The sequence below is a fragment of the Mirounga leonina genome, unplaced genomic scaffold (genome assembly GCF_011800145.1).
Source record: "Mirounga leonina isolate KUSES-001 unplaced genomic scaffold, KU_Mleo_1.0 Mir_129, whole genome shotgun sequence".
Classification (NCBI taxonomy): Eukaryota; Metazoa; Chordata; class Mammalia; order Carnivora; family Phocidae; genus Mirounga; species Mirounga leonina.
The window spans coordinates 63,694,767-63,722,144 of NW_023270323.1; the positions used below are offsets into that span (position 1 = coordinate 63,694,767).

At 42.5% G+C, this 27,378-nt stretch overlaps 1 protein-coding gene across 4 annotated transcripts in view; it reads left to right on the forward strand.

Moving 5' to 3' along the window:
• The window catches only part of ADGRA3 (adhesion G protein-coupled receptor A3), a 123,849-nt gene that overhangs the window by 35,543 nt on the left and 60,928 nt on the right, over positions 1-27,378 (forward strand). For 2 of the 4 annotated variants that reach the window (XM_035005215.1, XM_035005216.1), the window contains exons 1-4: positions 14,716-15,044; positions 18,945-19,016; positions 24,765-24,836; positions 27,124-27,284. In XM_035005215.1, the coding sequence (XP_034861106.1) occupies positions 15,040-15,044; positions 18,945-19,016; positions 24,765-24,836; positions 27,124-27,284 (310 nt within the window). In that variant the 5' untranslated portion in view covers positions 14,716-15,039. Of the gene's footprint in view, positions 1-938; positions 1,306-12,731; positions 12,804-14,715; positions 15,045-18,944; positions 19,017-24,764; positions 24,837-27,123; positions 27,285-27,378 lie in introns of those variants that run through there. The other 2 variants (XM_035005217.1, XM_035005214.1) reach the window with 2 other exon arrangements.

Here is a 27,378-nt window from a genome sequence, read left to right on the forward strand (position 1 = left end):
AAACTTCTGGATAAACTTTGATATTTTATTCGGATGTCTTTGAATGTGATAATTGTGTTTTGCTTAGAAATTAGGTCGTTTTGTTTATGATCAGATATATTATAAGTAGTGCTTATTTTTTTTGCCTTGGATTTTGCACAGTGGATATTTAATTCGCTTGTCTTATGAATGATAGTCCAGGATCACATTTCAGATTCCCTTTATTACTCATACATTTAGGATAACATTTCAGGACATTCTTTTTTTTTTTTTTTTTTTTTCCGAGTTGGGTCCACTCCCAATGTGGGGCCTGAACTCACGACCCTGAGATCAAGAGTCGCATGCTCTAGGGACTGAGCCAGCCTGGCGCCCCTACAGAAACATTTCAGATGTATATAAGGTGTAGGTAATATAAGGAAGCTCTACTGTGAGCCTCCCCGTTTCTGTTGAATTACAGATTTCCCTTCTTAGTTCTCTTTGCTCTGCTTCACTTTCTTTCTGTGTGATCTTTCCTTGACCATCTGACCCAGTGGTTTCTACAAACTCCCACAAGACATTATTGCTTTGATCACAGATGTGTTATTTAAGCATGTACATAGTTTATTATTTTTAAAAGATTTTATTTATTTATTTGACAGAGAGAGACACCGCGAGAGAGGGAACACAAGCAGGGGGAGTGGGAGAGGGAGAAGCAGGCTTCCCTTGGAGCAGGGAGCCCGATGCGGGGTTTGATCCCAGGACCCTGGGATCACGACCTGAGCCAAAGGCAGACGCTTAATGACTGAGCCACCCAGGCGCCCCCATAGAGTTTTTATTTATCCTTTTATATACGTCTGTTCTTTTAATTGATCATATGTCTTAAAAGTCTTTTTTTTTTTTCTTCTAAAGTAGGCCCCACATGCAGCGTGGAGCCCAACACGGGGCTTGAACTCACGACCCAGAGATCAAGACCTGAGCTGAGATCAAGAGTCAGACGCTTAACCAGCTGAGCCACCCAAGTGCCCCTTAAATCAAAAGTCTTAAAGTTAGGTTTTTATATTTATATAAACATATATGAAAATAGCACATTTACGTATATAAAGTAGCAGTCCCTTCATATTTACACATACACGTGTCTGTATACATAGATGCGTGTACACATACATGTATGTAAAATGCTCTTGGCACAGTAGTGCTTAATTCTCAGATTTTCTCGTTTCTGTTTTCGTTCAACTCTTCCCATCCTGTTCCACGGAGGCCACGTGCCTCAGAGGAGGCTGGTCAGACCTCAGCGCCAGGCCTGACTAGGAAGAGGACAGTCCTTCACTCACACTCCAGGGACACGGGGTGAGGAATGGGCGCTGACCAGTTTAACCGAGTCAGGATTTGCTCAGGGCTCTTTGGGAAAGGAATTTCCTTACTGTCATCAGAACGGATGACGGTACCCTCTAGAGGCTGCCCTGCCACTGGCTTGGGCCGGAGCCGACATCATGGTCCCCTGGAGGGACCTTGCTGAAGCAGGGCTGCCTCTGGGCTGTTACAGTTATGCGAGGCGCTATGTTCCTGTTGGGCTTTCTGTTTCTTGTAAGAAAAGTCACTGTGCTTGACAGATAGTCTGAGCGTATAGCACATTGCCAGGCATTGAGTAGGTGCTTGGTCAATAATGGAAGGATCAGTGGGATCTTTTCTTTCCCCAGGAAGGATGACAGGGATGCCTAGGTTATAAATGGTGTCTGTTGTGTTTATAAACATGTTTTATTTTTGGCCCCTAGGGTTGCTCTGGTTGTTCATGTACATCATAAAAAGTAGGGGCATCATAGCTAATGGTCTGTGCTATGCTGTGAATTACTACCGTTTTTACTTTTGCTTTTTAATTTCATTTTGGCCTTTGACCTATTTTCCATCATTTATTGATGATAAATCCGTATATGTGATAGAAACAAACTAGGTTGCCACAAACATATTAGGTGATAGGAAGATATGGCTGTGATTGTTTTTAGCTAAGGGCCTGTTTATACCTGAATCCCAGAACACCGTATCTCTTTTGTAGGACCACAGATACAGATGTAGATAGATAGACTCACTGAGTTCCAGAAGTCCTACCTAGTCCAATGTAGAGTGGTGTGTGTGTGTGTGTGTGTGTGTGTGTGTGTGTGTGTGTACAAGACCAAGACCCCAGTGATGACTTTGGGATCTGGGCCATCTCTGTCGGGAAACATTTTTACCTAAGCTCAGCATTTCCTACAGACCCTTCAAAGCCCAAACCTGAGTCTTGGCCTCACGGTCACTGTGTGAGGGAGAGACCACGCACGCCTGGGTGGGACCTGTCCCCCTGCTGTCTTTGTGGGAGAACAGCACACTTCAGAAAGAAAGAAAAAGCGATGATATGGCTAGGCTCTTACTATTCTGGCTTTGAGAAGGAAGGATGGGGGGGCAAGAGCTCCAGAGGAAGCATCCTGTCAATAGGGCCTTTGTCTGTGAGCATGAGCTCAGACAGAGCTCCTTATTCCCCCAGGTTCCTGCTGGGACCAGTGGTTGGAAAGGCCCCAGAGGGCCTGAGACGGTGGCTGGCCCCTTGTGGAAATGCCCTGGTCTTTGGTCTATCTTGTGCTCTAAAAATGAGGTAAAACAAAGAGATCCCCTAGCCAGTGGCTTGACCCCTTGCCAGGAGTTCATGACCCAACACGGATGAATGTCTTCTCAGGCCTTTCCTAGTGCAGCTCCATTCATCCTCTGTGGGCGTGGAAGGTGGGTGTCGGTGCAGGGTGATGGGGAGGGAGGCCCAGGGGGGAACTCAGGCTTTCCTTCCCCTGGAGCCCAGCACTGTCTTTCTTACAGTTACACTTTCTACTGTCTTGTTCTTCTCTGGGCTGTACTGATGTTAAAGCTGTACTGATTTGCTGTACTGATGTTAAAGCTAAAGCCTCTATAGATTTTGTAATTTCCATACCAACTCTTTGAATAATCTCTTGATTCTTTCTACTGTTTTCATAGCTCTTCTCATTTCCCTCTCTACCAGGTCATCTAACTTAACTAAAGTACTCTGCCTCTGTGTACCACTGTCCCCTTCCTGTGACAGAATCCAAAGACTGTCTTGTCCTTCCTTCACATCTAGCAACTCTATTCTTTAAGTTGTAGTCTTTGTATTCTTCTGTGATTTTCTTCACTGTAGGATTCTTCTCATGGACTCTGGTTTGCTGTGGGATCTCATCAGATATCTGTGAATCTTAGGGGTCTTCTCTTCTGAGACTCTGCAGAGACTTTAGGACTTTGTCTTGGGTTCTCTGTGTATCAGACACAAGCTTTGTGAATGCAGTGGTTGTATTAGTCTGCTCTGACTGCAGTAACAAAATACCATAGACCGGGTGGCTTGAACAACAGACATTTATTTCCTCCCAGTTCTGGGGGCTGAAAGTTCAAGATCCAGGCACTGGCAGGGTTGGCTTCTAGGGCCGTGAGGGAAGGATCCGTTCCAGGCCTTTCTCCTTGGCTTGTAGATGGCTGCCTTCTCCCTGTGTCTTTCCATGGTGTTTCCTCTGTGTGTATGTATGTCCACATTTCCTCCTCTTATAAGAACACTGGTCACCTTGGATTAGGGCCCACTCCAGTGTCCTCATTTTTAAGTTGATCACCTCTTTAAAGAACCCATCTCCAAATACAGTCCTCTTTTGAAGGAGGAGGGGGTAGGACTTCAACATGGAATTTTGGAGAAACACAATTCATCCTACGACGATGATGTAGCATTTTCGTAGATTTGCTAATGTGTGTTTTCCTTGTCTGTTCCTAATTACTCTGTCTTGGAAGGGATGAAAGAACAGAAAAAAGGACTCAGTTTTGGCCACTGAGTTCCAGAAGTCCTACCTAGTCCAATGTAGAAAAGAGATTTGAGAAAAGGTAACATAAGAGAAACTTCCTCCTTTTCTAGATACACATCCTGTGGACTCACTGGGGAGTTAGAGGCCCTGTAGGAAGAGCTTATATGCTGGTGGGTCTCTAAGAAGGTTCTCGTCTTTGCTTCCCCATCCCTACCGGGTTTAGGGGAAAGACAGGGAAAAAGACCATGTAATAAAAGCAATATATAGTTCTGGATCTAAGGGCAGAAGGCCTCTGAGGCCTCTTTCCTGGAGAAGAAGCAAACCCTTGAAATTTCCCAGGGCCCAGTGCAATATAGGAGCAGAAGAACTGGTCACATAGCCATTGAGCCACATGGGCTAGGACAGTCTAGTAGAGTTTCCCAGGGAAACAGCAGAATGGCCCTTGCTGAGCAAAAAGATGGGGTTGTTCACAAAGAGCTAGTGCTCTTTCTACAGGAGACTATACTGGTTGGCAGTGAGTGACTTAGGATCTGGGCTACTCAAGTCGAGTTCTGGACTGAAGACCTAGCTAGCCACATAAGTGACTTAAGGTTTTTGTAAATGACATCAGTTTCAAATTTTTCCGAATTACTTCAAAAAACACTATAGCTGATTTTATTCCCTCACTGCTGGTCATTCCTGTGTGTCTCTCCTTCGGTCTTCCACATGTGAACCTGAGAGCTTTTGGTGCTCCAGCACTGGGCTGAAAGCCACTCCCCTCTGCCCCGGGAACCCTCGGGCAATGACTGAGAGCAGATGGTGGGTAACCACCTGACCGCCTCACCTCTCAGGAGGGGTGACCCTGCAGCTGCTTTAAACTGTCTTCCACGGTTCCCCAGGGGACTGGAGGTCTCCTCACTGGTGTCCCTTGTATGGGCTTCCTTCTCATTAAGGGCTGGCTGGGTTGAATTAACTAGCAAATACACTTCAGAGATTAAGGAAATCTGCAGGTCAAGCTGTCCCTGTCAGTTCTTTTGATTTGAAGAATAGCTTCTGAAGGGGATTCATTTTCTCTCTCTCTCTTTCTCTCTGATATAATAAAACAAGCCTGGGTGCAGATATCCTTCATTTTAGAGTATTGTGATTCTTTCTCTCTCTTTTTAAAAGATTTATTTATTTGAGAGAGAGAGAGCATGCAAGTTGGAGGGTTAGAGGGAGAGACTCTTTAAGCAGATTCCCCCTCAGTGCAGAGCCCAACTCGGGCTCAATCTCACGACCCTGAGATCATGACCTGAGCTGAAACCAAGAGTTGGACTCTCAACCGACTGAGCCACCCAAGTGCCCCGAGAGCATTGTGATTCTTGTTATGTATTTGTCAGTATTTAGTGACACCCCTCTATTGTCTAATTACGGACACTAAGATGACATACCAGCAATGTGTTTAACTCCCTAGCTTCTGTTCCATCCCAAATGATGTGATCACCATAGCTTCTTGTTCTAGCTATTGCCAGAGCTAGCCGGAGCCAGTAAGAGTGATGAGGGGTATTTAGCTGTGAGGCTTTGAGAAAGATTTCCTGGCTCCTAAAGAGTTACAGGAATAAAGAATCAACTCTTTGTCATAACTCTGTGCTTGGAGGTGGTTTGTGGACTTGGCATAGCCTATCACAATTGAGGGTCAGCCTGAAGGCCAAGTTGATATGCTGAGAAGGGCGGAGAAACCCCTTGGGCTGTCCTGTGTCTTGATTTCCCTTAATGCCAGAGAATTTCCTTTATTGCTGAAACATTTTTGAGTAGAAGTTTCTGATACTTGCAATTAAAAAGCATCTTTTCTGCTACACCTGGCATTCTTTCCTAAAGGAACTTACTCTTTTTCCAAGAACTATTAACATTCCTTTAATTTTGTTTCAGCAATTCTTGTGCACTTTTTCATTTATGTTTTAATGATCCAACATAGATGTAGCGATAGACCCTAAAGTTAGACTTTTGTTCCCTAGGGAAGCTGTGATTGGTAAGGGAAGGGGAGATGTTAAATGAAAAAATTGGGACTATAAATATCTTTTGGCAATGCCTGATTAATATGGCTATTATTAAGTATTATATAATATGTCAAGGAGTTTTTATTATTAAAGAAAAAGTATATCTTTAAATCATATTACAGTACTCAGTTATTCATGAGAGGTATAATGTAGAAACACATGCAGTACATCATTGGCCACAAATTTATGGACTGCTTTAGTTAAATCAGTCTTTGTTGTAGATGCGATTTAAAATCTGAAAAGGGAAACAATGTTTTAAAAAAAATGAAACTGACGTATATTTCTGTTTGCAGAGCTTTTTTGCTTATTCAATATGAGTCAAATATACGGCGACTGAATTTTCTCCTAAAATATCATTTCTCTTTGAGGTGTAGGATTGGGATCATTTGGGCCAGGGGGAGACAGGGACTAATAAGTTGGGCCTGATGATTAATTATACTTCCTGGAACTTAAAAAGTTGGGGACAAAAATAATTTTTATTATGAAAATTTTTAAACATACAGACAAATTTAAAGAATTAATGTAGTAATGTCTCATATCGCCAATTTACTTACCCAGATGCAATAATTAGAATGATTTGCTATCATTTTTTTCTTTTTCTTGGAACATGCCTGCACACACACATGTTTGCTGAATCACTTGAAGGTCAGTTGCAGGCATCATGACCCTCTGACTTTATTGAGAAATGGGAGTGTTTTGAATGAGTTGCAGCCGTCTCTGTGTTGCCCGAGTTTATGAATATCATAATGATTTCGTAGCTAACTGTAATTTACCAAAAAGATTTTTGTAGTGAAAGTCAGGTAATATAATTCTGTCTCTCAGCCATCATGTACTTTTTCATCCATTTATCAGCTCTCATCATCCATTCTGGCTGCTATCACAAAATGCCATAAATGGGGTAACTTGCAAACAACAAACATTGAGTTTTCAACAAACATTGAGTTTTGGAGGCTGGGAAGTGCAAGATCAAGGTGCCAGCAGATTCAGTGTTCAGTGAGGGACTGCTTCTTAGTTGGCTGTACCCTCATGTGGAAGGGGACGAGGACACTCTGGGGTCTCTTTTATAAGGGCATCAACCTCATTCCTTAGGTCTCTGCTCTCATGACCTAATCACCTCTCAGAGGCCCCACCTCCTAATTCCATCACTTCGGGAGTTAGGATTTTAATATGAATTTTGGTAGGACACAAACATCCAGACCATAGCAGTGACCGCACTCTATAATGTATGTCTGTCCATCTCACTGAACCAGATGGATGTGGATCCTGCCCTCGTGGAACTTCTGGTCTCTCAGTGAAGGTGGTTTAAGCAAATCAGTAGAGAGTGACGAGGGCCACAGCAGGAAAGTACAGGGCACTGTTGTTCAGAGATATTTTTTTTTTTGGAAAAAGGAATGCTGTTCAAGATGAGTAGGAGTTAGGCAAGAAAACCAGGGTGGAGGTGAGGAAAGATGCGGGGGGAGAGTGCGTGCCAGGGTCTGGAGGTGAGAGAAGTAGGGCTCTGTCTAGAAACGTCTTGAGATATGATTAGTAATATGAAGAGAGAAAGGCTGGCTGAGTGTTAAAGAAAGGTGTGGAGCAGAATGAGAAGTCGGAGTTAGGGCCAGGGCCATGGAGGGGCTTATAAGGTACTTTAAAGAGTTTGGACTTCATTCTGAGGGAATGTGGAGGTTTTAACCAGCACAGAGACAGGTTCAGATTTATGCTTAGGAAGATCACTTTATTATTTTTTTTAAGATTATTTATTTGAGAGAGAGAGTGAGCTAGAGCACAAGCAGGGGGGAGCGGCAGAGGGAGAGGGAGAAGCAGACTCCCCGCTGAGCAGGGAGCCCAACACGGGGCTCGATCTCGGGACCCCAGGATCACGACCTGAGCTGAAGGCAGACACGTAACCGACTGAGCCACCCAGGCGCCCCAGGAGGAACTCTTTAAATGGAGCGTGGATGAGAGAAGCAAGGACACCAGTCAGCACTGGTGGGGGTGATGACAGCGAAGAGGGAGAGGTGGATGGCTTTCACATGAAGTTGGAAGGCTGGACATTACCACATATAATAACTTTATCCAGTGAATAAAATTCATCAAACATGCAGAGAATTTGAAAGAACGGTATCTCTAGCACCTTGATTGAACCATTGCCAACTTCTTGGCCGGTTTGCTTTTTCTCTCTCCCTCTTGCTCTACGTGTAAATCTCCACGGTTATCAGTCAGAAAGCTGTGTTTAAATTGTGAAGTCTGGCTTGGCCGTTCAGAACTTGGCTAATTTCATAATCTTTTTTTCACGTGAGTTCTTTATCTGCAGCAGGAGTCCTATCTCCTAGGATTGATTGTGAGATCTTAATGGGATGATAGGTGTCCGATACCAACTCGCTGAAATTAGTGATTTGTGTAACTGAGGAGCCCAGAGAGTTAGAGCTGGACTTCAGGCTTGGCTGGATCCAAGAGCTCAGCATTAATTCTCTTTTCCTATCTTTTGGCTTCATTAGACAGGCTCTTATTTATTTATTTATTTGTTTATTTATTTATTTTTAAAGATTTTATTTATTTTTTTGACAGAGAGAGACACAGTGAGAGAGGGAACACAAGCAGGGGGAGTGAGAGGGGGAGAAGCAGGCTTCCCGCTGAGCAGGGAGCCCGATGAGGGGCTCGATCCCAGGACCCTGGGATCATGACCTGAGCCAAAGGCAGACGCTTAATGACTGAGCCACCCAGGTGCCCCTATTTATTTATTTTTTAAGTAAGCTCTGCACCCAACATGGGGCTTAAGCTTATGACCCCAATGTCAAGAGTTACATGTTTTGCCAACTGAGCCAGCCAGGTGCCCCCTAGACAGGCTCTTAAATCATGGTAGCAAGAGGGTCCTGGGGTTACCTCTTGACCTCTAATCAGACCAATGGAAATGGCCATTCCCTGTCCCCCTCTATCTCCTCCCCACTGCCCTAGACCCTAGGTTTAGTTGGACCAGGGTCATGTAATCCTGCCACGTTACTGAGACTATGGTGTTTGAAAAATCTGGTTGGAGGTTGATCAAGTGCCATACCTGGAGGGGTGGTGTTGGCGATTCTGTGGCACTGTTTGTACCATATGGTCTCTGAGACAAGTAGGGGTGCTTCTCCCCAGTGCAAGGGAGAAGGCAGCAAAAAAACAAAAAAACCCCAAAAACAAAAAAAAAAAACCCTAAAAAAATGTTCAGCACAGCAATTGAACATGAAATGATTGATAGCAGTCTTAGTTTGAGTTATAATTTTTAAATTCTGGAGCCTTTCATATGTGCTCTCCTTCCTTACCTCCACCTACTCTAAAGTTTTGAATTTTTTTTTTAAGATTTTATTTATTTATTTGACAGAGAGAGTGAGAGAACACAAGCAGGGGGAGCAATAGAAGGAGAGGGAGGAGCAGGTTCCCAGCTGAGTAGGGAGCCCGATGCAGGGCTCAATCCCAGAACCCAGGATCATGACCTGAGCCGAAGGCGGATGCTTAACCAACAGAGCCACCCAGGCGCCCAAGGTTTTGAAATTTTGAATGACTAATAGTCTTGCCCTTTCTGCTCTTGCCCTCAAAATGGAGCAGGTGGGTAGAGTCTCCCAAGGTCTCTGCCCTGGATGTGAACGCTTGGCCTGGTGCTGGTGGGCTTCACATTCGTGGGCCGGTGTCTTCACCTGAGTTTTCCCAGGAGCAGGTCCTGAGATGAAATTTTGGGTTCAGGTGGTTCATTTGAGAGGTGGTCCGAGAAATCGCACGTCTCAGGGAGTGGGACAGTGAGAGAGCGAAGGGAAGGAAGCTGGCGCGTGGGCAGCCGCCCGTGTGGCAGGCAGCTGGGCCTGGCCCACTGGGAGCCTCTGTGGTGCAACTTCATCCTCACCCCCCTGGAGGACGGGCTGCTCCTGCTTCCCTCTCTTGTGGGGCGACGGCTCCTCTCAGGGCCACTTGCGCCCTTCACATCTGACTTCCCCGGAGTGGCTCTTAGGAGTTGGCCAAGAGAAAGGCTGCAGGGCAGCGTGGCAGGTAGAGAGGCAGCTGGCCTGGGCTGGGCTGTGCGAATCTGCCTCTGTAGTCATCTGGGCCCCCGGCAGGTGTTCGGGGATGGGGGAGGCTGAGGCCATGACATTTGTAGCAAGGAACTTATTTTCTGCCTGATTTTCTTTTTCCGTTGAAGTTGCTACACCAAGGACATTTTTTTTTTTTTTTTGACTCCTTAGTTAACAGGAGAACTTAAAAGCTGATTGGAAGTTCAGAGAGAAGGGTAGGATTTGTGAGTTCACCTGAATATCTTTTGAGACTTGTATTACCATGCAGTTCCATTTCGTGAAGCTACCTGGCCTTTCAGATATTTTCATTTACTGTATTAAAAAAAAAAATACCTTAGAGGCTGTGGTGCAAAAAAAAAACCCCAAAAGTTAGGTCAGCTGCCAGCCCTGACAAAGCTGTTTTCTTGTGGAATATAAAATCTGAGTTCTGATCAATGACATACTTAAGGAGTAATGGTAATCAGAGCATAGATTTTATGTTTAATGGTTATTTCTTTTGTTTTTTAAGATTTTATTTATTTCTTTGGGAGAGAGAGAGAGAGCACAAGCAGGGGGAGCAGAGGAGAGGAAGGAGCAGGCTCCCCGCTGAGCAGGGAGCCCGACGCAGGGCTCCATCCCAGGACCCTGAGATCATGACCTGAGCCGAAGGCAGATGCTTAACCCCCTGAGCTACCCAGGTGCCCCGGTTATTTCTTTTTTTAAAAACAAGAGTTAACGTACTGGGGGTTCAGTTTTATTTAGACAAATAGGGCTCTGATTTGGGGGGGGGGGGGGAATGCCAGCCCCCCCCCCCCCCCCCCCCGAAGAACACCGGGTGTGACACTGGGAGTAAGACTCCGGAAAAGCGGAGCACGATTTGCTGGCAAGCTCAATACTCCCGGCATTCACAGAATGCACTTCCAGAGAAGTGTTATGAGACGTTCTGACCAGCGTCTGTCACCACGTGTTAAACAGCATGGCTAGTTTGGGAAGCCAGTGACACAGCGAGAATGCTGGACGTGGGGCACCTGGGTGGCTCAGTCGGTTAAGCCCCACGTTGGGCTCACTGCTCAGCTGGGGAGTCTGCTTCTCCCTCTCCCTCTGCTGCTCCCCCTGCTTGTGCTCTCTCTCTCTCTGTCAAATAAATAAATAAAATCTTAAAAAAAAAAAAAGAATGCCAAACTTAGAGTAAATGAACGACTGCCATCACGATGGGCAGATGGCCAGTCTCATCAGGATGTTCTGCTGAAATTTCTGGAAAACCAGCGTTGTCACTGGTATATATCGATAGTTTGAAACATGAACTGTTAGAAAAAAATAGCATGTTATGAAGCAGCCATACATCAGAGTTTTCATTAGGTGATGAGACAGAAAGATTGAATGTGCCTCCGTTCACTGGATGGGGGGAAATAACATGGATCAGTGCTCCCTACAGTAAGACTTCCTTGGGGTTCTTCTCTTCAGCACAGGTAGACAAGGGAAGTCAGACGCTTTCTGAGATGGAGTGGTTTGAAAAGGCAAACCCCGGATTTTCTCTAGTTTATACACTGTGGGCTCAGGCTAACATCCCATGATGGAGTAATAGGTACGAAAGATCCAGAGACCTGTCACCTCAATGTCATGATAACAGGTGGCACCACTGACCCCAGATACACTTGTAGGAAGGCCTTTTTTATTTTAGGTTTTATTTATTTATTTTACAGCTAGATAGAGCATGCATGAGAGAGGGAGAGAGAGAGAGCACGGGCAAGTGCGAGCAGGGGGAGGAGCAGAGGGAGAGGGACAAGCAGACTCCACGCTGAGTGAGTAGGAAGGCCTTTTAAATCTCCAGTGAGTAAGGGACTAAAGGACCTGGTGAGGTGGTTTGTAATGGGCGTTGCTCTGCGTTTCTGTATTGTCTCACTCACTCTGTGTGCATCCCTATGGATAATGAGATGTCACACACGGAAGGGGCAGTGTTGCCATTGTTAGGTAAAGAAGGGAGAAGGGAAGGACAAGAGAAGTTGCAAAGAGTTTCTTCTGTTCATAGTCTGACGTCAGGTGCTCTGAGAGATGACTGGAAACCACGCCTGACTTCAGCGGGCAAGGTTATGAGTGAGTCCGGCCCAAGGGTCTGACAAAGTTCAAGTGTGGGCCAGCCACTGGTAGGAATGTGGTCAGGGAAAATGGGCCACTGTCCTGCTTCTAAGTGCTCCTGTAGTTGAGTGCTGTCTTTGAGGTCTGTGTGAACATTTGTGTGCGGCCACTTGGGTCCCTACCCATTGGAGAGGAGCCAGCTGCCTTAGGGGCCCCGCAGATCCTCCCTAGGGGAGGGCTGTGGCAGTGGCGCTCACCACTGGCCCCTGGTGGCGGGGTGCTGACATGGCAGGGCTGCCCACGAGAGTGGGAGTCCGTTGAGACTGCCCTCAGAGCCGCGGCCTTGGGGGCTGCTGGATCTTTGCTTTGAGCTGCATGTTGTGCATGATCACAGTTTTATTTTATAGGAATCCAAACCACAGAAGCCCAGGGAGGGAAAAATATGAAAAGCTAAATGACGCGAATTTTAGAATGGATATTTTAGAAGATAGTTTCTAAAAATTCAATTTGTGTTCACAAATAAAATCTCTGATTTGTTTTCATAAAACTCAAGTGTAGCATACTAAGGAGAAAATTGTAGAAAGAATGTATAGGATTGTAGCCTGGCCATAACTTTGCATTTGAATAATATAGGGACATACATATCCTTTTTGGTATATGGCTTTATTATATTGACCAAAACAAAGTGGCTTTGGAACCAGACTTCTTGAATTTGAATTCTGGCTCTGCCACTTACCACCAAAGTTAACCTTTTTGGCGTTAATATCCTGCCATTATTGTTGTTTTCTGTGTAGCAGGTAACTGTAGTTTGCCTGAATATTTGTTATAGTGCTGATAAGTGATAACTTTTATTCTGTTTTTAACAGGGACCTCCGAAATAATCTTATTAGTAGTATAGATCCAGGCGCCTTTTGGGGACTTTCATCGCTAAAAAGATTGTAAGTATTTGAATTGCTTGCTTATGAGTTTGAACTGTTCTTTTTTCTTTTTTTTTTTTAAGGTTTTATTTATTTATTTTACAGCTAGATAGAGCATGCATGAGAGAGGGAGAGAGAGAGCACGGGCAAGCGCGAGCAGGGGGAGGAGCAGAGGGAGAGGGACAAGCAGACTCCACGCTGAGTGCCAGGACATGGGGCTCCATCTCACGACCTTGAGATCATGACCTGAGTCGAAATCAAGAGTTTCATGACCTGAGCCGCAATCAAGAATCGGACACTTAAAACTGACTGAGCCACCTAGGCGCCCCCGAACTGTTCTCTTATAAGAACTGTTAACCCACTTCAAGCTTTAATGCGATAAAAAAAATGGGTTTTAAACAATTTTTAGTTTATTGACTAGGTCCATGATAGAACAAAAAGAATATTTAATATAAGTAGCATAGAAAGTGGTTAATTTGTGCAATAATTTGATTTGTTTGATGGTAGATGGTTGTGTCCTTATGCTAATAAGATGATTACTGTATTGGCTTTGTCAGTGATCATAAGAAGTCATGCATAGAGGATTTTCAAGTTACGAATGCATTCAAACTGTCTGTTGTATAAGCTTATCAATTGAGGCCCCTTTCTATGAACGGTTTAAAGTCTTGCTATTTGCATGTATATTTTATCTGTGTATTATTATTTCAAAACCTACAGAGCAGTTTTTATTCCTTCTGAAGCTAAACAACTCCCCTTCACTCCTTTTTATGCGGTTTTCATAGCTGCCGTGTGAGCATGCTCCAGTTGCAGAGGTAACCCCACACTCGAGCCCTGCGGACTGTCCCGCCGTCCCTTATTCCTTCGAAAGACATTTCTTATTATTAAGTGCTGGCTGCTTACCATGGTCTGACTTCTTGGGAAGAGCTCACAGACCCTTGGGGGCAACCAGATAATGAAAATATGCCCTAACACATTCACATGGGAGCCGTCACAGATAAAATCATAGTAAGAACGTGCCAAGGAAAGGAGGGGCCACCTGGGAGGGGAATGGCCTGCAGATTTGACCTTGCTCCCGAGGGATGAGTACTACATATTGAAAAATAACAAGACGGGCGTTCTAAGCAGAGTGGGTGTCCGTGTGGAGCCAGAGCATGAAGTACAAAGTGGGGAAAGAGGGGTTTTGGAGTTTAGGCTGGTCATGGAGAGATTAGGCTCTTGTAGGCCTAAGATGACCTGCCATGTTAAAGAACTTTGAAGCTCTTTAGACAGTGTGGGGCTAGCAGGACTTTTTGAATATGGAGTTGACATCAGATTTGTGTTTCAGAATATTTCTGATGGCAGGAGGGAGAAACCGCTTAAGTGCAGAGAACTGGGGACAGAGGATGTTGGGGATGAGACGATGCTTTCATTCTTCTCAACAATCATCCTTCCCTCCCTCTGTCCCTATCTCTCTCTCTCTCTCTTTTTTTTTTTTTTTGGTTCTATCATACTCTTTTATTTACTTTTTCTTTTAAAAGATTTTATTTTTAAGTAATCTCTACACCCAACATGGGGCTCGAACTCACAACCCTGAAATCAAGAGTCGCCTGCTCTAATGACTGAGCCAGCCAGGCGCCTCTCTCATGCTCTCTTACTATTTAATGTTTATAAAGTATCCGGGGTGACTGGGTACTTTTTTTTTTTTTAATGTCTTCTTTGTTTCCCGTGTTGTTTGTATAATAAAATAAGCTGTGTTTGCTCTGAGTTGAATCATGCCAGGAACTACTTAAATGCTGACAAGGACCTTCCCTCCTAATACTTTTGACATTTTGTATCTATTATTCTCTCATTCCAAACTTGTTCCTTTTTACAGTCAGATCCAGTTGTAAGAGTTGGCTATGCTATTTTTGCCTATTTAAAAAAAAATACTTTTGCAAATATAATTTTTTTTTTTCATTTAAAACGTATCCTCTGAAGCTCTCCTCTCAGTCCCCTGTCTTGGTCAGTCTTAGTGTTCAGAATTCTAGACGATGAGGCCTAGTAGGAGTTGAAGAATTCTCTCTTCATTGTGTAACATTGTTGGGAATTTCAGTCAGACTCTGTGGGAGGGAACGTTATTACCATGGTTTTTGGTGAGGGCGCCGGATGACGGTTCATTGTTTTTATCAGACTTCTGTGCGCTCCGGACGCCCCAGGATGTCTGCAGGAGGTCTCACCCTTGATCGGTTTTCTTCCCCGTGCACCCTGCTCTCCATTACTTTCCAGTTCAGGCTTTTTAATGAGGCAAGTCAGAAAAACTGGCCCGTCTGGAGTAGGTCAGTGGTGTTAATGGACACTGGAGTTCTGGGTCGGGAAGATAAGTGTCGGAGGCGAGTGGGCATGATGTGGGCGTCGGAGTGGCAGTGGTCACGGTGTAGAGTTCGGTTTAGAGCCCAGTAACAGTGGTAACTGGGTCCAGCGGGGAGATCAGGTGGTGAGACAGAGAGCAGCATCAGTTCCGCTGAACAGAAATGGAGTCTGTTGTGGGTGCCCAGTAGTGTGCCCGGGTCCAGAGATAGAAGGGTAACTCAGGAACCCCTCGAGGGCTTGGCCGTCTCGTGGAATCCTGTGCACCGACCAGGAGCCTGCATGTGGACTTGGAATCTCCCTGGAGAGAGAGGGAACTGTAGCCAGAGCGTGGCTGCCGAGAGCTGCTAGGACCCAGGCGTTCTGACGCGGGCGAGGGCCTGGAACACGGCCATAGCCAGGCTGCGTGCACCCACCAGGGGAGAGGAGGGGCAGCGGCTTAGTAAGCTTGCTTGATGACAGTGAGTCACTTCCTTTGTGCTCCTCACCAGGTGCACGTGGAGGGTCCATTTGAATCAGGGGTGGGAACAGGAGGCCTCAAGTAGGAAGCGGGCATGTGGGTGTTAGACCCACCCTATCAGGAACTGGGGCTGAGGCCGAACCGTCTTTGTTTTATTTGTCCCGCCTGGAAATTCTGAGTTTGGGAACTTCTAGAATACCTTTCCCTCCAGCTTTTTCTTTTTTTTTTTTTTTTTCCTCCTATGGAGGGATATGACATCATATTGCCAGATGAGACAGACAGCTTATTCCCTCCCTTTGTGATTGGCCCCACTTTACTCCCAGCTTTTTGGGAGGGAAGCTCTTTTTAGGAAGATACGTGCTAATAATGTCTTCATGTTGAGATGCGGGTTGAAGGCAACTTGACTGCTAATAAAAAGCGGTTTCATCAGGATGTTTTAAGGATAATGCAGAATATCTTAGATTCTCTCTCCAGTTCTTTATCCTTGAGTAAATAATTTCTCAAGTACTTCCATCCAAAATAAATAAATAAATTTCTTGTTCAGTAGCATTTAATTACTGATCTCGTCCCTGGCACTGCCTGAGCATTTTTTCATTGCATTACACATTAAGTAGTCTCTTATGTTCTTGCCTAGGAAGGTAATTGCCATTTATAATATTCACCCCGCTAGAAAATACATCCTTAATTTCAAACAGTTGATGTGTAATGGAACTTAAGGTATACGACTTGCAAGCTGAGAGAGTCCTATATGTAAACTCAGTGAGATACAAAGATATTTGTGGTAGTAATGTTTGCTGGTTGCTTGTGGATACAGGCACTCTTTCTAATGAGGCTCTAAATCATTCATTTCAGTTGTGCCTCCCACTCGACAGCCACACATAAAGCTTTTTTTGTAAGTGTACCATGCCTTTGCCTTTATTTTATAGATAATTTGAATCAGGAAGATTAAGTGGCTTTCTGAAGGATAAACTACCAAAAGTAGGTAAAACCTAGACCTATTCAGTTTCTCTTTTTTTGCTTTATCAACAAATTCAAGCTGATTCTCAATCTAAATAAAACCCATTATCAATACCTAAATACCATTTTAAATAGGTATAGTTGTAATGAAATTGTTTCCCAAAGAATCACTGGTAATTACACCAGTTAAAGCTCAGAAGTGAGACAAGATAATGAATTGAGCCCAGAAATGCTTGTTTAAGCAGCAATTCACAAAATGATGCCTAATTTTCTTAAAAAGTAAAACCCAGAAATAAAAGGAAAATCAGCTGGAATAAAAAAAGTCCCATCGGATTAAACACTTACTTTAATATTCTGAGGAGCAGAAGCCTGGAACACAGCCGGTGCAGATAAAGTTTCGTATTGCTTAAGATTTTTTTTTTTTTTTTTTAATCAAAAGTTGCCATAAGATAAGAAAGGCAGAACTGTGAAATTTAGGGAAACTCAGGATTACCTAAGCTAGATTTCGGAATATCTAGGGGAGAAACTTAGCACATAGGTGCCTGATTCGGATGCCCTGTCCTTATCATTTCCGGTTTCTTGTCTGGCTAATACAGTTTCTGCTGTTACCAAGTTATACAATTTGGACTCCAGCAGTTTTAGTTCAGAAATGGGTGGTGCACATTGCTTCTGTAAAGAGTAACTCAGAGCATGACTCAAAGAATAGGTACTTTTCCATTACAAAGAATAATATGGACATTGAAGAAAAGGTGATAAAAATGTTTTTGGAAGTTTGGTTTAGAATCTTGTTCTAATTCTTTTATCAAAATCCAGGGGGTGAATAATTCCTAAGTAGGAACTGATAAAAATTAAGATTCATTGTTTTAGGGTTTTCCTGCATACAGTTTAGTAAGTCTAGTGATGGAAAAATTGCTGAAAGCCATGGGCTCTCACTTGAAGTTTACAGAAATTGTCATTTATTATCTCCCTGTTAGAATGCATTCTCTTGATTAAAATTGAAAATTGTGTTCACTCTCTGTGGTGTGGAGAAAAATAGTGCAGAAAGAACGCAATATCTACTACACATTTTATGTAGATAAAAAGGAAAAAGTTTCGTGGATTGAGGAGAAAAAAAATACTTAGAAAGTAACATTTGATAGGAACTATAAGAAGTTAGGAATGGGGCAGGGCGCCTAGGTGACTCATTCAGCTAAGCCTCTGACTTCAGCTCAGGTCATGATCTCAGGGTCCTGGTAGTGAGCCCCATGTGGGGCTCCACGCTCAGTGGGGAGTGTGCTTCTCCCTCTGCCCCTCCCCCACCTTGTGCACGTGTGCGCGCTCCCCCCTCAAATAAATAAATTAAATAAAATGTTAAGAGTGGGGCGCCCACGTGACTCAGTCAGTTAACTGTCCGACTCTTGATTTCAGCACAGGTCATGCATGATCTCAGAGTCATGGGATTGAGCTCCTCCTCGGGCTCCATGCTCAGGGGGAGTTTGTTTGGGATTCTCTCTCTCTCCCTCTGCCCCACCCCCCGTTCTCCCCCCCTCTCTTTTTCTCTCTCTCTAAAATAAGTAAATCTTAAAAAAAAAAGTTTAAAGTGATGGGAAAAAATAACTAGGCCATTACCTAGATAAAGCTAAAGTAATCTGGCTTGGAGATTAAACGATAGATCTGTGAGGTAAAAGCAAACTCAGTTTTCTCATTACAGTCAAAACTTCTGATTTAGGGATGACATCAGAAAGCTTAAGTTTCAGGTATTCTTTTTTTTTTTTTTAAATTTTTTTTTTTTAAAGATTTTATTTATTTGATAGAGAGAGACACAGCGAGAGAGGGAACACAAGCAGGGGGAGTGGGACAGGGAGAAGCAGGCTTCCCGTGGAGCAGGGAGCCCGACGCAGGGCTCGATCCCAGGACCCTGGGATCATGACCTGAGTCGAAGGCAGACGCTTAACCGACTGAGCCATCCAGGCGCCCCTAAGTTTCAGGTATTCTTGAGGAAATAAAACCTCCAGCATTTTGGTAATTTGCCCCTTTGTCTTTTGTCTGTCTGATGTTCGCTGACACTGGGCTCTATCCCTGACTTCCACAGCTTAGTGAACGGTGTAGGTCACCTAAGGTATTCTCTCACAAACAGTAAGATAGGTTGAGTCTCATTTTTACCACTCCAGTCTTATCGTGAGTCATTTTACAGGAGTAAGTGCTTGAAATATAGAGAGCACTATAATTAGGCAGTGCTTAGTCTGTACGCAGATAGGTGAAAGCAAGGATTATTTTTTCTCTCAGTGCTCCCCTTAACTCACTTGAAGTAGGTAAACTCCTCAGGGATGCTGAAAAGAAAGGTCTAGCATGATACCTGGGTGCTTTTCTTGAATACTGAACATATGAAACCTTCATCCAAGAGAACTAATTGAAGACACTTTTTCCCCCTTTCTCCTCAGGGATCTGACTAACAATCGAATAGGATGTCTGAATGCAGACATATTTCGAGGACTCGCCAATCTGGTTAGGCTGTAAGTATGTCTTTTCTACTAAAATGTAAGAAGACATGTGGACTAGTACCCAGATACTTACAGACACCTAGGACATGTCTGATAGTAAAGTAGCAGCTGTCAGGATTATAGAAGGAGAAGGAGATAAGGAGCTGGAAATTCAGTCTTGGGGATATAATGTCATCAGAATATAATATTGTGTATTCACACACACAAACACACACACACAGAGCCCCTTAATGGGGTGTATGCCTCAGGGAACATGTTCATGTTGAGAGAGATGGTCAGAAGCTTTGCTGGTCTGGATAAATTTCCTGGAAGGGGTAAAACCTGAGCTGATGGTCCAGAGATTGCAGAGATTTGATTAGTTAGAAAGGAAAAGAAGTGAGCCAGTGATGCGTGAAGGTGGAAGGTGAGAGCAAAGACAGTGTCAAGGGGAAAGCCGTTGATGTGAAGAGTGAAATCACCATTTGAATCATGCCTCTGACTTTGTGATTTGGGGTGAGTTCACTTTTCTGAGCTTTTCTGTTTTTTTTCATCTGTTAAAGTAGGTTCATGGTACCTCGAAGTTATTATAAAGATTAATTAAAATTTGAATGATCTGTATCTCTCTCTCTTATAATTTATATATAATATAAATACAGAAGAACTTTGTATAAGCCATCAAATAACATTTTTATTTTCTTTTTAAAATGAGGAGGCTCTGTTTGGGAGTAACTAGAAATCAAGCTGATTATCTTTAATAGAACTTTATATGGGAGCATATGAAAGGCAGATGGGCTTAGAACAGATTTAACAATAGGAAGCCACTGAAGGACATTTATGTTGGGAAAGTGGCATCCTGTTTTACAGAATAGTTGTCTGGGAGTAGGGTGCAGGATGAAATTTGGGATTGAGGGTCAACGGTCTAGTTACAAGGATTGTCTATGCCTGGTTCTTTCTGTGGCTTTTCAGAATGTTTCTGCAACTTCATTCATGTTAACTTTATTATATATATTTTTAAGATTTTATTTATTTAAGATTATAGAGAGATCATGAGCAGGGGGGAAAGAGTAGAGGGAGAAGCAGACTCCCCACTGAGCAGGGAGCCTGATGTGGGACTTGATCATGACCTGGGATCATGACCTGAGCCAAAGGCAGACGCTTAACCGACTGAGCCACTCAGGCGCCCATTCATGTTAACTTTAAAAAAGCTCTTAGGGCCTTCAATGGTGAGATCATTTCATCTCTGCACTAAGGGAGGGGACTTCAGATCACTTGTTAGGATACCACCGGATACTCCTGCTTCTTTACAAACTTGTAGTATTTTTCAGTGAGCCCTTTAATTTGGGAGGAGAGATATATGGCCAAACTTAAGTGTTTAAGTGTAAGATTGATTTGGTGTACAGCTTTGCTCATAACTTGAAATTAATTAAACCAATTGCATTTTTCTTTTTTTGTGGCTGGATTGCAGCAATTTTATTTCAGTGCTTCTGTTATCTCTTCTTGAGAGTCTTGTATTTTTGGTTCTGAGGACTGCATAAGAATTGGCAAAATGAGGCATTTATGAAGGAAAAATCTGTTATATTTTTGGGTAGCTGTGACTCAAGTAATGAAAAAGAGTCTTGGGTTTACTGTTTCATCGACTTTAGTTCCAGATGAATTTATAACTGTGGCTCAGGGATTCTTGACCCATCAGCAAATGTTCCTTAGGCAAAAGAGCTGGAAGGGACCATCTTTACATTAGGGCCACTTACTATTTCCTTACACTTTTTTTTTTCCCTCCTGCATCAAAAGCTGAAGTTTTTGGAAGTTCTGAAGCTTGGGTCCATCTCTTACATTTTTATTAATTCTGTGCTATCTGTTGTGAGACGTTACAGGACATTTATCCAAGTGAATCATTAAAGCAGAAGAATAGCACTACCAAGTTTCCTACTTTGAGATTTGGTTGAGTGATTTTGTAGCCCATGTCCTAATAGGTCACTGTGGCTCTTTTAAATGCAACACTCTATGGCATATACAGATATAAACCTGACTTTATGTCCTCTAAAGACTGTTCTAAGAAAAATTGGCAATTGAGGTAGCTTTTTTAACTTCAGGAATGCATTGCAGTGGAGATGCTTGTAATAAGTTGGGTTGACACAGGTCGAGAGTCAGGGATCAAGAAACTTTGGACGAGTGTGCTGTATGGATAGCAGCAGACTGCAGATTTCTAGGCTCTCTGAGCCAGCCTGGATGCTGGTTGTGAAGGCTGGTAACTATCTGTGTTTCCCACTGGGAAGAAAAGCACCTTCTCAATCCAACAAGTGGAAAAGGGAATTTGATTAGCCATCGGGCATGTAGTGCCTTTCTTACATAAAGTCTGTCTCCCACCCAGAAGAGCAGGCATATAGAAGAAGGGAATCCAGAGTGGATCACTCTTTATAGATATTTCCTTTACTGCTTCTTCAGCTGGATTCTCTGGATTGCCTTGGAACCTGGGATCTGGGACTGGGGGGCCTCTTAGCCAAGAAGGCTGGAGTGGAGGCCCCCTAGGGCCTGGATGAGACCCTGGCAGACAGAGGGTGGTCTTCTCGCCCATGCCTCTCATCGTTTTGAAACAAGTCATGGCTTTGGAGGTTTAGGTTAAGAATTCAGAAATAACCTTAAATATGTCTGAGGCTTCAGTGGACATGGATGTAGGGGGCCTAATTGATTAATCCTGTATATGGATCTTTGCCTTTGTTGATGGAGAATTTCTGGGGCCAACTGTCTCAGAGAAGTGAAGACATACTCCCAGATGTTCCTACCCCATCCCTCTCCACAGTGGAAATAACTGGCAAGCCAAAGATGGGGAGATGGAAGTGAACTTCTGTGAAGTCTCTGTCCTTCACTTAGGATGTCACTTTCCAGAGAAGTTGTCAGGAGCATAACAGATCAAAAGCTTTCCTTTTTTCCCCTTTTTTATGAATTTTTATCAGTTTACATCTTGTATTTTTTTCTAAGAATTATACCTTTAATATTTTTCTATCAGAAATAATTGGTGAGTGGGGGCTCCTGGGTGGTTCAGTCAGTTAAGCATCTCTCTTTGGCTCAGGTCATGATCCCAGCATCCTGGGATGGAGGTGCCCCCCCACCCCCCAGTCTGGCTCCCTGCTCAGCGGGGAGCCTGCTTCTCCCTCTCGCCATGCCCCTGCCTCCCCCTGCTTGTGCTCTCTCTCGAATAAATAAATAAAGTTAAAAAAGAAATAATCGGTGAGTGATATTTATAAGAACTTCCTTTATACAATTGAACAGTTACTGGTGTCATTAAGTAATAAAACCACATAGAGATTTGAAGGAAAAATTAAATCTCCCTTCCATCACTTCAGACGTATCATCGTGAGCTAGCATGTGCTAGCTATCTGGTGTATTATTTTCAGATTTTCTGTTGCCCCCACAAATGTACAGGCATACGTATGGGGCTTTAAATTTGTGCTGTACTCAGCAGTTTACTTAAAAAAATCACCAGCATGTCATTAATATCTTTTCAAGAGGGTACATGTTGATATAGTTTGTGTTTGTTAACAATTACAGAATATTCCAAGTATAGAACTGATTGTAATTTAGTCACTTATTCCTCTGTTGTAGGAGATTCCATCTGATTGCATTTCCCCCGCCTTTAACAAATTGGCCCTGGTAAACATCCCTTGTATATACATAAGTGATGCATCGTACATATTTAACTTACAGGAATTCAAATGTATCTGTTTAGCAAAAAGTTAAGTAAATAAAGAAAAATTAAGATATTAAGAAACCACAGTGTAAAGGGGTGGGAGTGGGGATGGATGGATAATTCACCTGCTATTGTATTCAGGGAGCTGATAGGACATGGGAACAGTGACTTTGCTGGTTGTCATTCTCAGTTCCCTTTTACTTTTTTGTGTAAGTATCTCAGAGCTGGAGTGTGATTCTGGTGTTTTAAAATGTGTGTAAGTTTTTATGGTCCCCAGACCGAAGCCAGTACTCTGGTGTTCAGCCAGTCTTCTTCTAGCACTGGAGGGAAAATCGGTTTGTGTTGGGATTTACTGAGAGCATGGTGTGTCTTACTCCAATGTGATTCCTTCCTTCCTCTGTGATTTTTAAGAGGAAATAGCTAATAATATCTAATGATTAGAATGAAATTACCTAATAATTAGAATCTAATGATCCCTGTGGGATGCCATTATTTTGTTTATACTTAAATCCTATATTTGTATGGTAGAGTTTTATTTCCAACTTACTATTATGGAATCTTTCAAACTTGTAAAAAACAAACAAACAAACAAAAAAACCCAAAACATTAGAGACAATTGTATAAGGAATCTCCATGTCTCCTTCCCGCAGTTTCAACACTTAGCAACTTCATAGCCAGTCTTGTTTTAGTTCTATCTCCCATCTCTTTGTCTTCCTGCCTACATTATTTTAAACAGATCTAAGTAATCATATAATTCCACATAGGGTAGCTTCATAAAAGTACTGTTGTTTGTTTTAATTGCAATACCCTTTTCAAGATCTTCATTCAGTATCCCCTCCGATAGGCCAAAAAAGAGAAGGGCGTCTCTTTCATTGTTCTTTTAATTGCCAGATACCCTTTTTTTGTTTGTTTGCTTAAGTTCCTAGGTAGTTCTCCTGTGAAGATCAGAAACCTTTTATCCAGACGTTTTCTATCAAAAATTTGTATGCTACATTTAAAAGCCAATCCAGGGATGTTTTTACTGAATCTCATTGTATATTAATTTGTGAAGGATTCGCATTTGTGTAATACTAAGTCTTCCCAACCAGGAATACACTGCTGCAGAATCCCATCTATGGACTGTCACTTTCTCCCACATGGGAGGGATTCAGCCCAGATTCCAGAGGAGAGGTCCAGGTCTCAGGACATCTTCCTTGAGAATTCTAGGTTTAAGTTGTATCTATTCTTGATATTAAAACAGGCACTGAACAGAGCTGGTGGTGATTAGACCATCCTGCCATCTTCCCAGAGCCTTCAGTCCCATTTTAGTATTAGAAGCTTCCTGAAGATGGAGTCTACATCCTGAATAACCACCACTGTTGAGCACCTACTGTGTACCCCAGCTTGTTACTAGCTGCCAGGGGTACCCTGGTAAATAAGACCCACAAGGCCCTCTGTCTTGGAGCTTAGGGTCAAGTGTGGAATCATTATGGGTATAACAAACCACCTCAAATTGTAGCATAGGGCATTCTGGGTTTAATTCATATAAAACTCTTCAAGGTTTTAAATATTTATTAAAGTCATCTGATACAAGGGGAAACAAGATAGGTTAAGTAATTTGCCCAAGGCCAGCACTGAATTATGTCAGTTTTAAACCCCGGACTCATTGCACTCTGTTGACATATTTTATTCAGTTCCTGTGGGTTGCTACTGCTGGTTATTCAGGTCATCCCTGTCCTTTTCTTGTTTTTACATTTCTGTTTTCTTAAATGGTGAGTTAACACGTGAAGAGTAATTCACTTATAATGAGAGCGTGACTAAAGTTCTGGCTCAGTAAGGTACCTTTCAGATTCACCTGGTATTTGGTAGAAAATCATTACCTGATAGTAATAACTTCAAAATAATTTTATTACTTTATTTTGGTTGAGAACAAATTTCTTTATCCCTGGATAAAATATTTATTAGTTGTTCCCTTTTTATAAAATTTAAAACAACTTTCATAAATTCTTTATAACATTATTCAGTGATTATAGGACACGTTAGGAAATTGTATAAAATGATATATAATCGTTAGTATTTTTTAAATGAGATTATTTCCTTTTTTTTTTTTTTCCTAGAAACCTTTCAGGGAATTTGTTTTCTTCATTGTCTCAAGGAACTTTTGATTATCTTGGCTCATTACGGTCTTTGTAAGTAATTTTTTTTTCCTGTTTTGATAAATATAACTTGGTTTTTAAAAATTAAGAACAGTTATTAAATGGTTTAAGAGACTTCATAGGGAAAATCTGATGATTTTGCAAAAGTTGGACTCTCACTCGAGCGTATGCATTCTCATTGGAAAACATACCGTAAACCTGAATAATGTGTTTCAGACTGGGACAACCGTTTTCTCCTTAGAATACTGTATCTCTCTATATTTAGAGTAAATAAATTGGCAATTCATTCTCTTTCACTTTATTTTTCAAGTTAGAAAATATTTTACTGTTTGACTAGTTGAATCCACAAGGTATAAAATATCCCTCCCTATGAAGAATCTATAGTTAAGAATATTTTATGCTTTTGGGATTTACCTTTTATCCTGTAACCCCTTTCCCAAACTGAATTCACAACTTATTACTGACATTGCTAGGAATGTTTATGTAGAATGCTTGCTTTGTACAATCAATGCAAGATCATATTGACACAGTTCTCTGTAGCTTTAGAATTGGTAGATTTTTTTTTTTTTTCCTCCCAGAGCAGTTTTGTTAACTGAGATGGTATGGGAGTTCCTTTTGACAGTAATGGTATTTCTAGCTAAACCATAATATATTTCAAACTATAAGTTACACTAATTTCTATTGGAAATACAGTTAAATATAATGCTTTTTAAATTTTTATTGTGTATAATTTATGGGATTGACTCTTTTTCCAAGGAAAAATGTCTTCTCTAGCAGATGCTGTTTGGTGTTTGCTAACTTCTTTCCTACATCCCCTCCCTCCCCTCCCCTTCTCTGCTCTTCTCCTTGAAGTTTCTAGACCTAACACTGAGCAGTTTTCAGTGAGATGTAGCTAATACTTAGGCATTCATCTGGCTCCTCAGCATTATGGCGGACCCATGTACATGCTTCTGGAGCTATGCTGGATTAAACTCTGGCCTTTTTGTTTCCGTTACTGTTTTTTAGTGAAAACATCTCTTTCTGGCATATTTAGTGGGCTCAAGTCAACCATTTATGTGAAGTTAAGAAAATAAAAAAGACTACAAAGAATAATTGGGCTTTTGAGACCCTGGGTAGCAGGAATGTAGGAAGTATTTTTGTCCAAAAACTGGGGAAAATGACCAGTGTTTTTTTTTACCCGATAGTGCTGGAAACCGACCAGAAGGTGGTGCTTAGGAGTTAGAAATCAGTCCAGGCATCCTGTATTGGTTTTTAAAATTTACTTTCTCTTTGTGTATCTCATTCCAGCTCCCATCCTCTTTTTTTTTTTTTTGTCAGAACTAATAAGATGAAGCCTTTGCTTGCACGCTATCTGTGTTAGGAGCACACATTCTGTTTGCTCTTTGCACTTTGATTTATTTGTACAGAACACGTTACATTCTGTATTGGTTGTATTCATTTTCTTCCACTATTATATAATGTCCCCCAGGTTGACAGGGGACAGTATCTGTATTTATTGTTATTAGCTGGACTTAGCATACTGTGCAGCACATAAATAGCACTTTGTAAAACCAAGTATTCAATAAATTATTGTGCTTTTATCCAAGCTATATATATTATCCTCTCTTTGTTTCTTATACCCTGGTGCCAAATTATAAAACTTCTTGCCTCATGTAAAAATAATTCTGTATATTCTTTCATATCAAGTGTGAGGTATTCTTCTATTTTTGATTGGTTGAGTCTGTACCCCTTAAGTTTGTAAGTATCTTGGTATCAGTTGGTGCAAGCAGAGAGGTGTCAGAAAGAGTCTCCACTCTTGATAAACTTAGACTCTAGTCAGACAGAATATAACCATGGTAAACGGTCGCATATTCCTTTATGTTGCCAGAATTAATAGTTCTAAGGCATTTAAGGCAAGAACATGGCAATGATGTTGGAACAATTAGGGAAGTCTTCAAGGTCCTCTGTTAGTGCCACCATGCTTAATTGATGAATGGGTAGAAATTCGATTTCGCACAGAAGATGGGAGATTTGGTCTTCTGGACCCTGGGATTAAGGAACTTGTTGCATAGAAGGGGGATGATATGTAGATTTGGGTTTGCATCCCAGCTTTGATCTAAAGCAGGTAGTCCCTGAATTAGCAGGGAGGCGTGCTGGGGTCAGCCATTCCACCTCTCCTCTCACTGGAAAGGAGAAGAGAACCAGTTGGTACAGTATGTGCCAAAGGCCGCTGAGGGTGAGCGGTGGGGTGCTTGTCACCCAAAGCAGAAGCCAAGATAAAGCAAACGTGCTGTTTAATTTTACTCACCATACTCCCTAATTTGTATTTTGTATGCTACAGAGAATTTCAGACTGAGTATCTTTTGTGTGATTGTAACATACTGTGGATGCATCGCTGGGTGAAGGAGAGAAACATCACCGTTCGGGACACGCGCTGTGTTTATCCAAAGTCTCTTCAGGCCCAGCCAGTCACGGGGGTGAGGCAAGAGTTGCTGACATGCGGTAAGGGAGAAGGGGAAGCAGAGGAAGGGTTTGCCATATTTTACTTGCTACTCTGTTTTTCTTGACAATCTGAAAATTCTCTGTTTACTGTGCT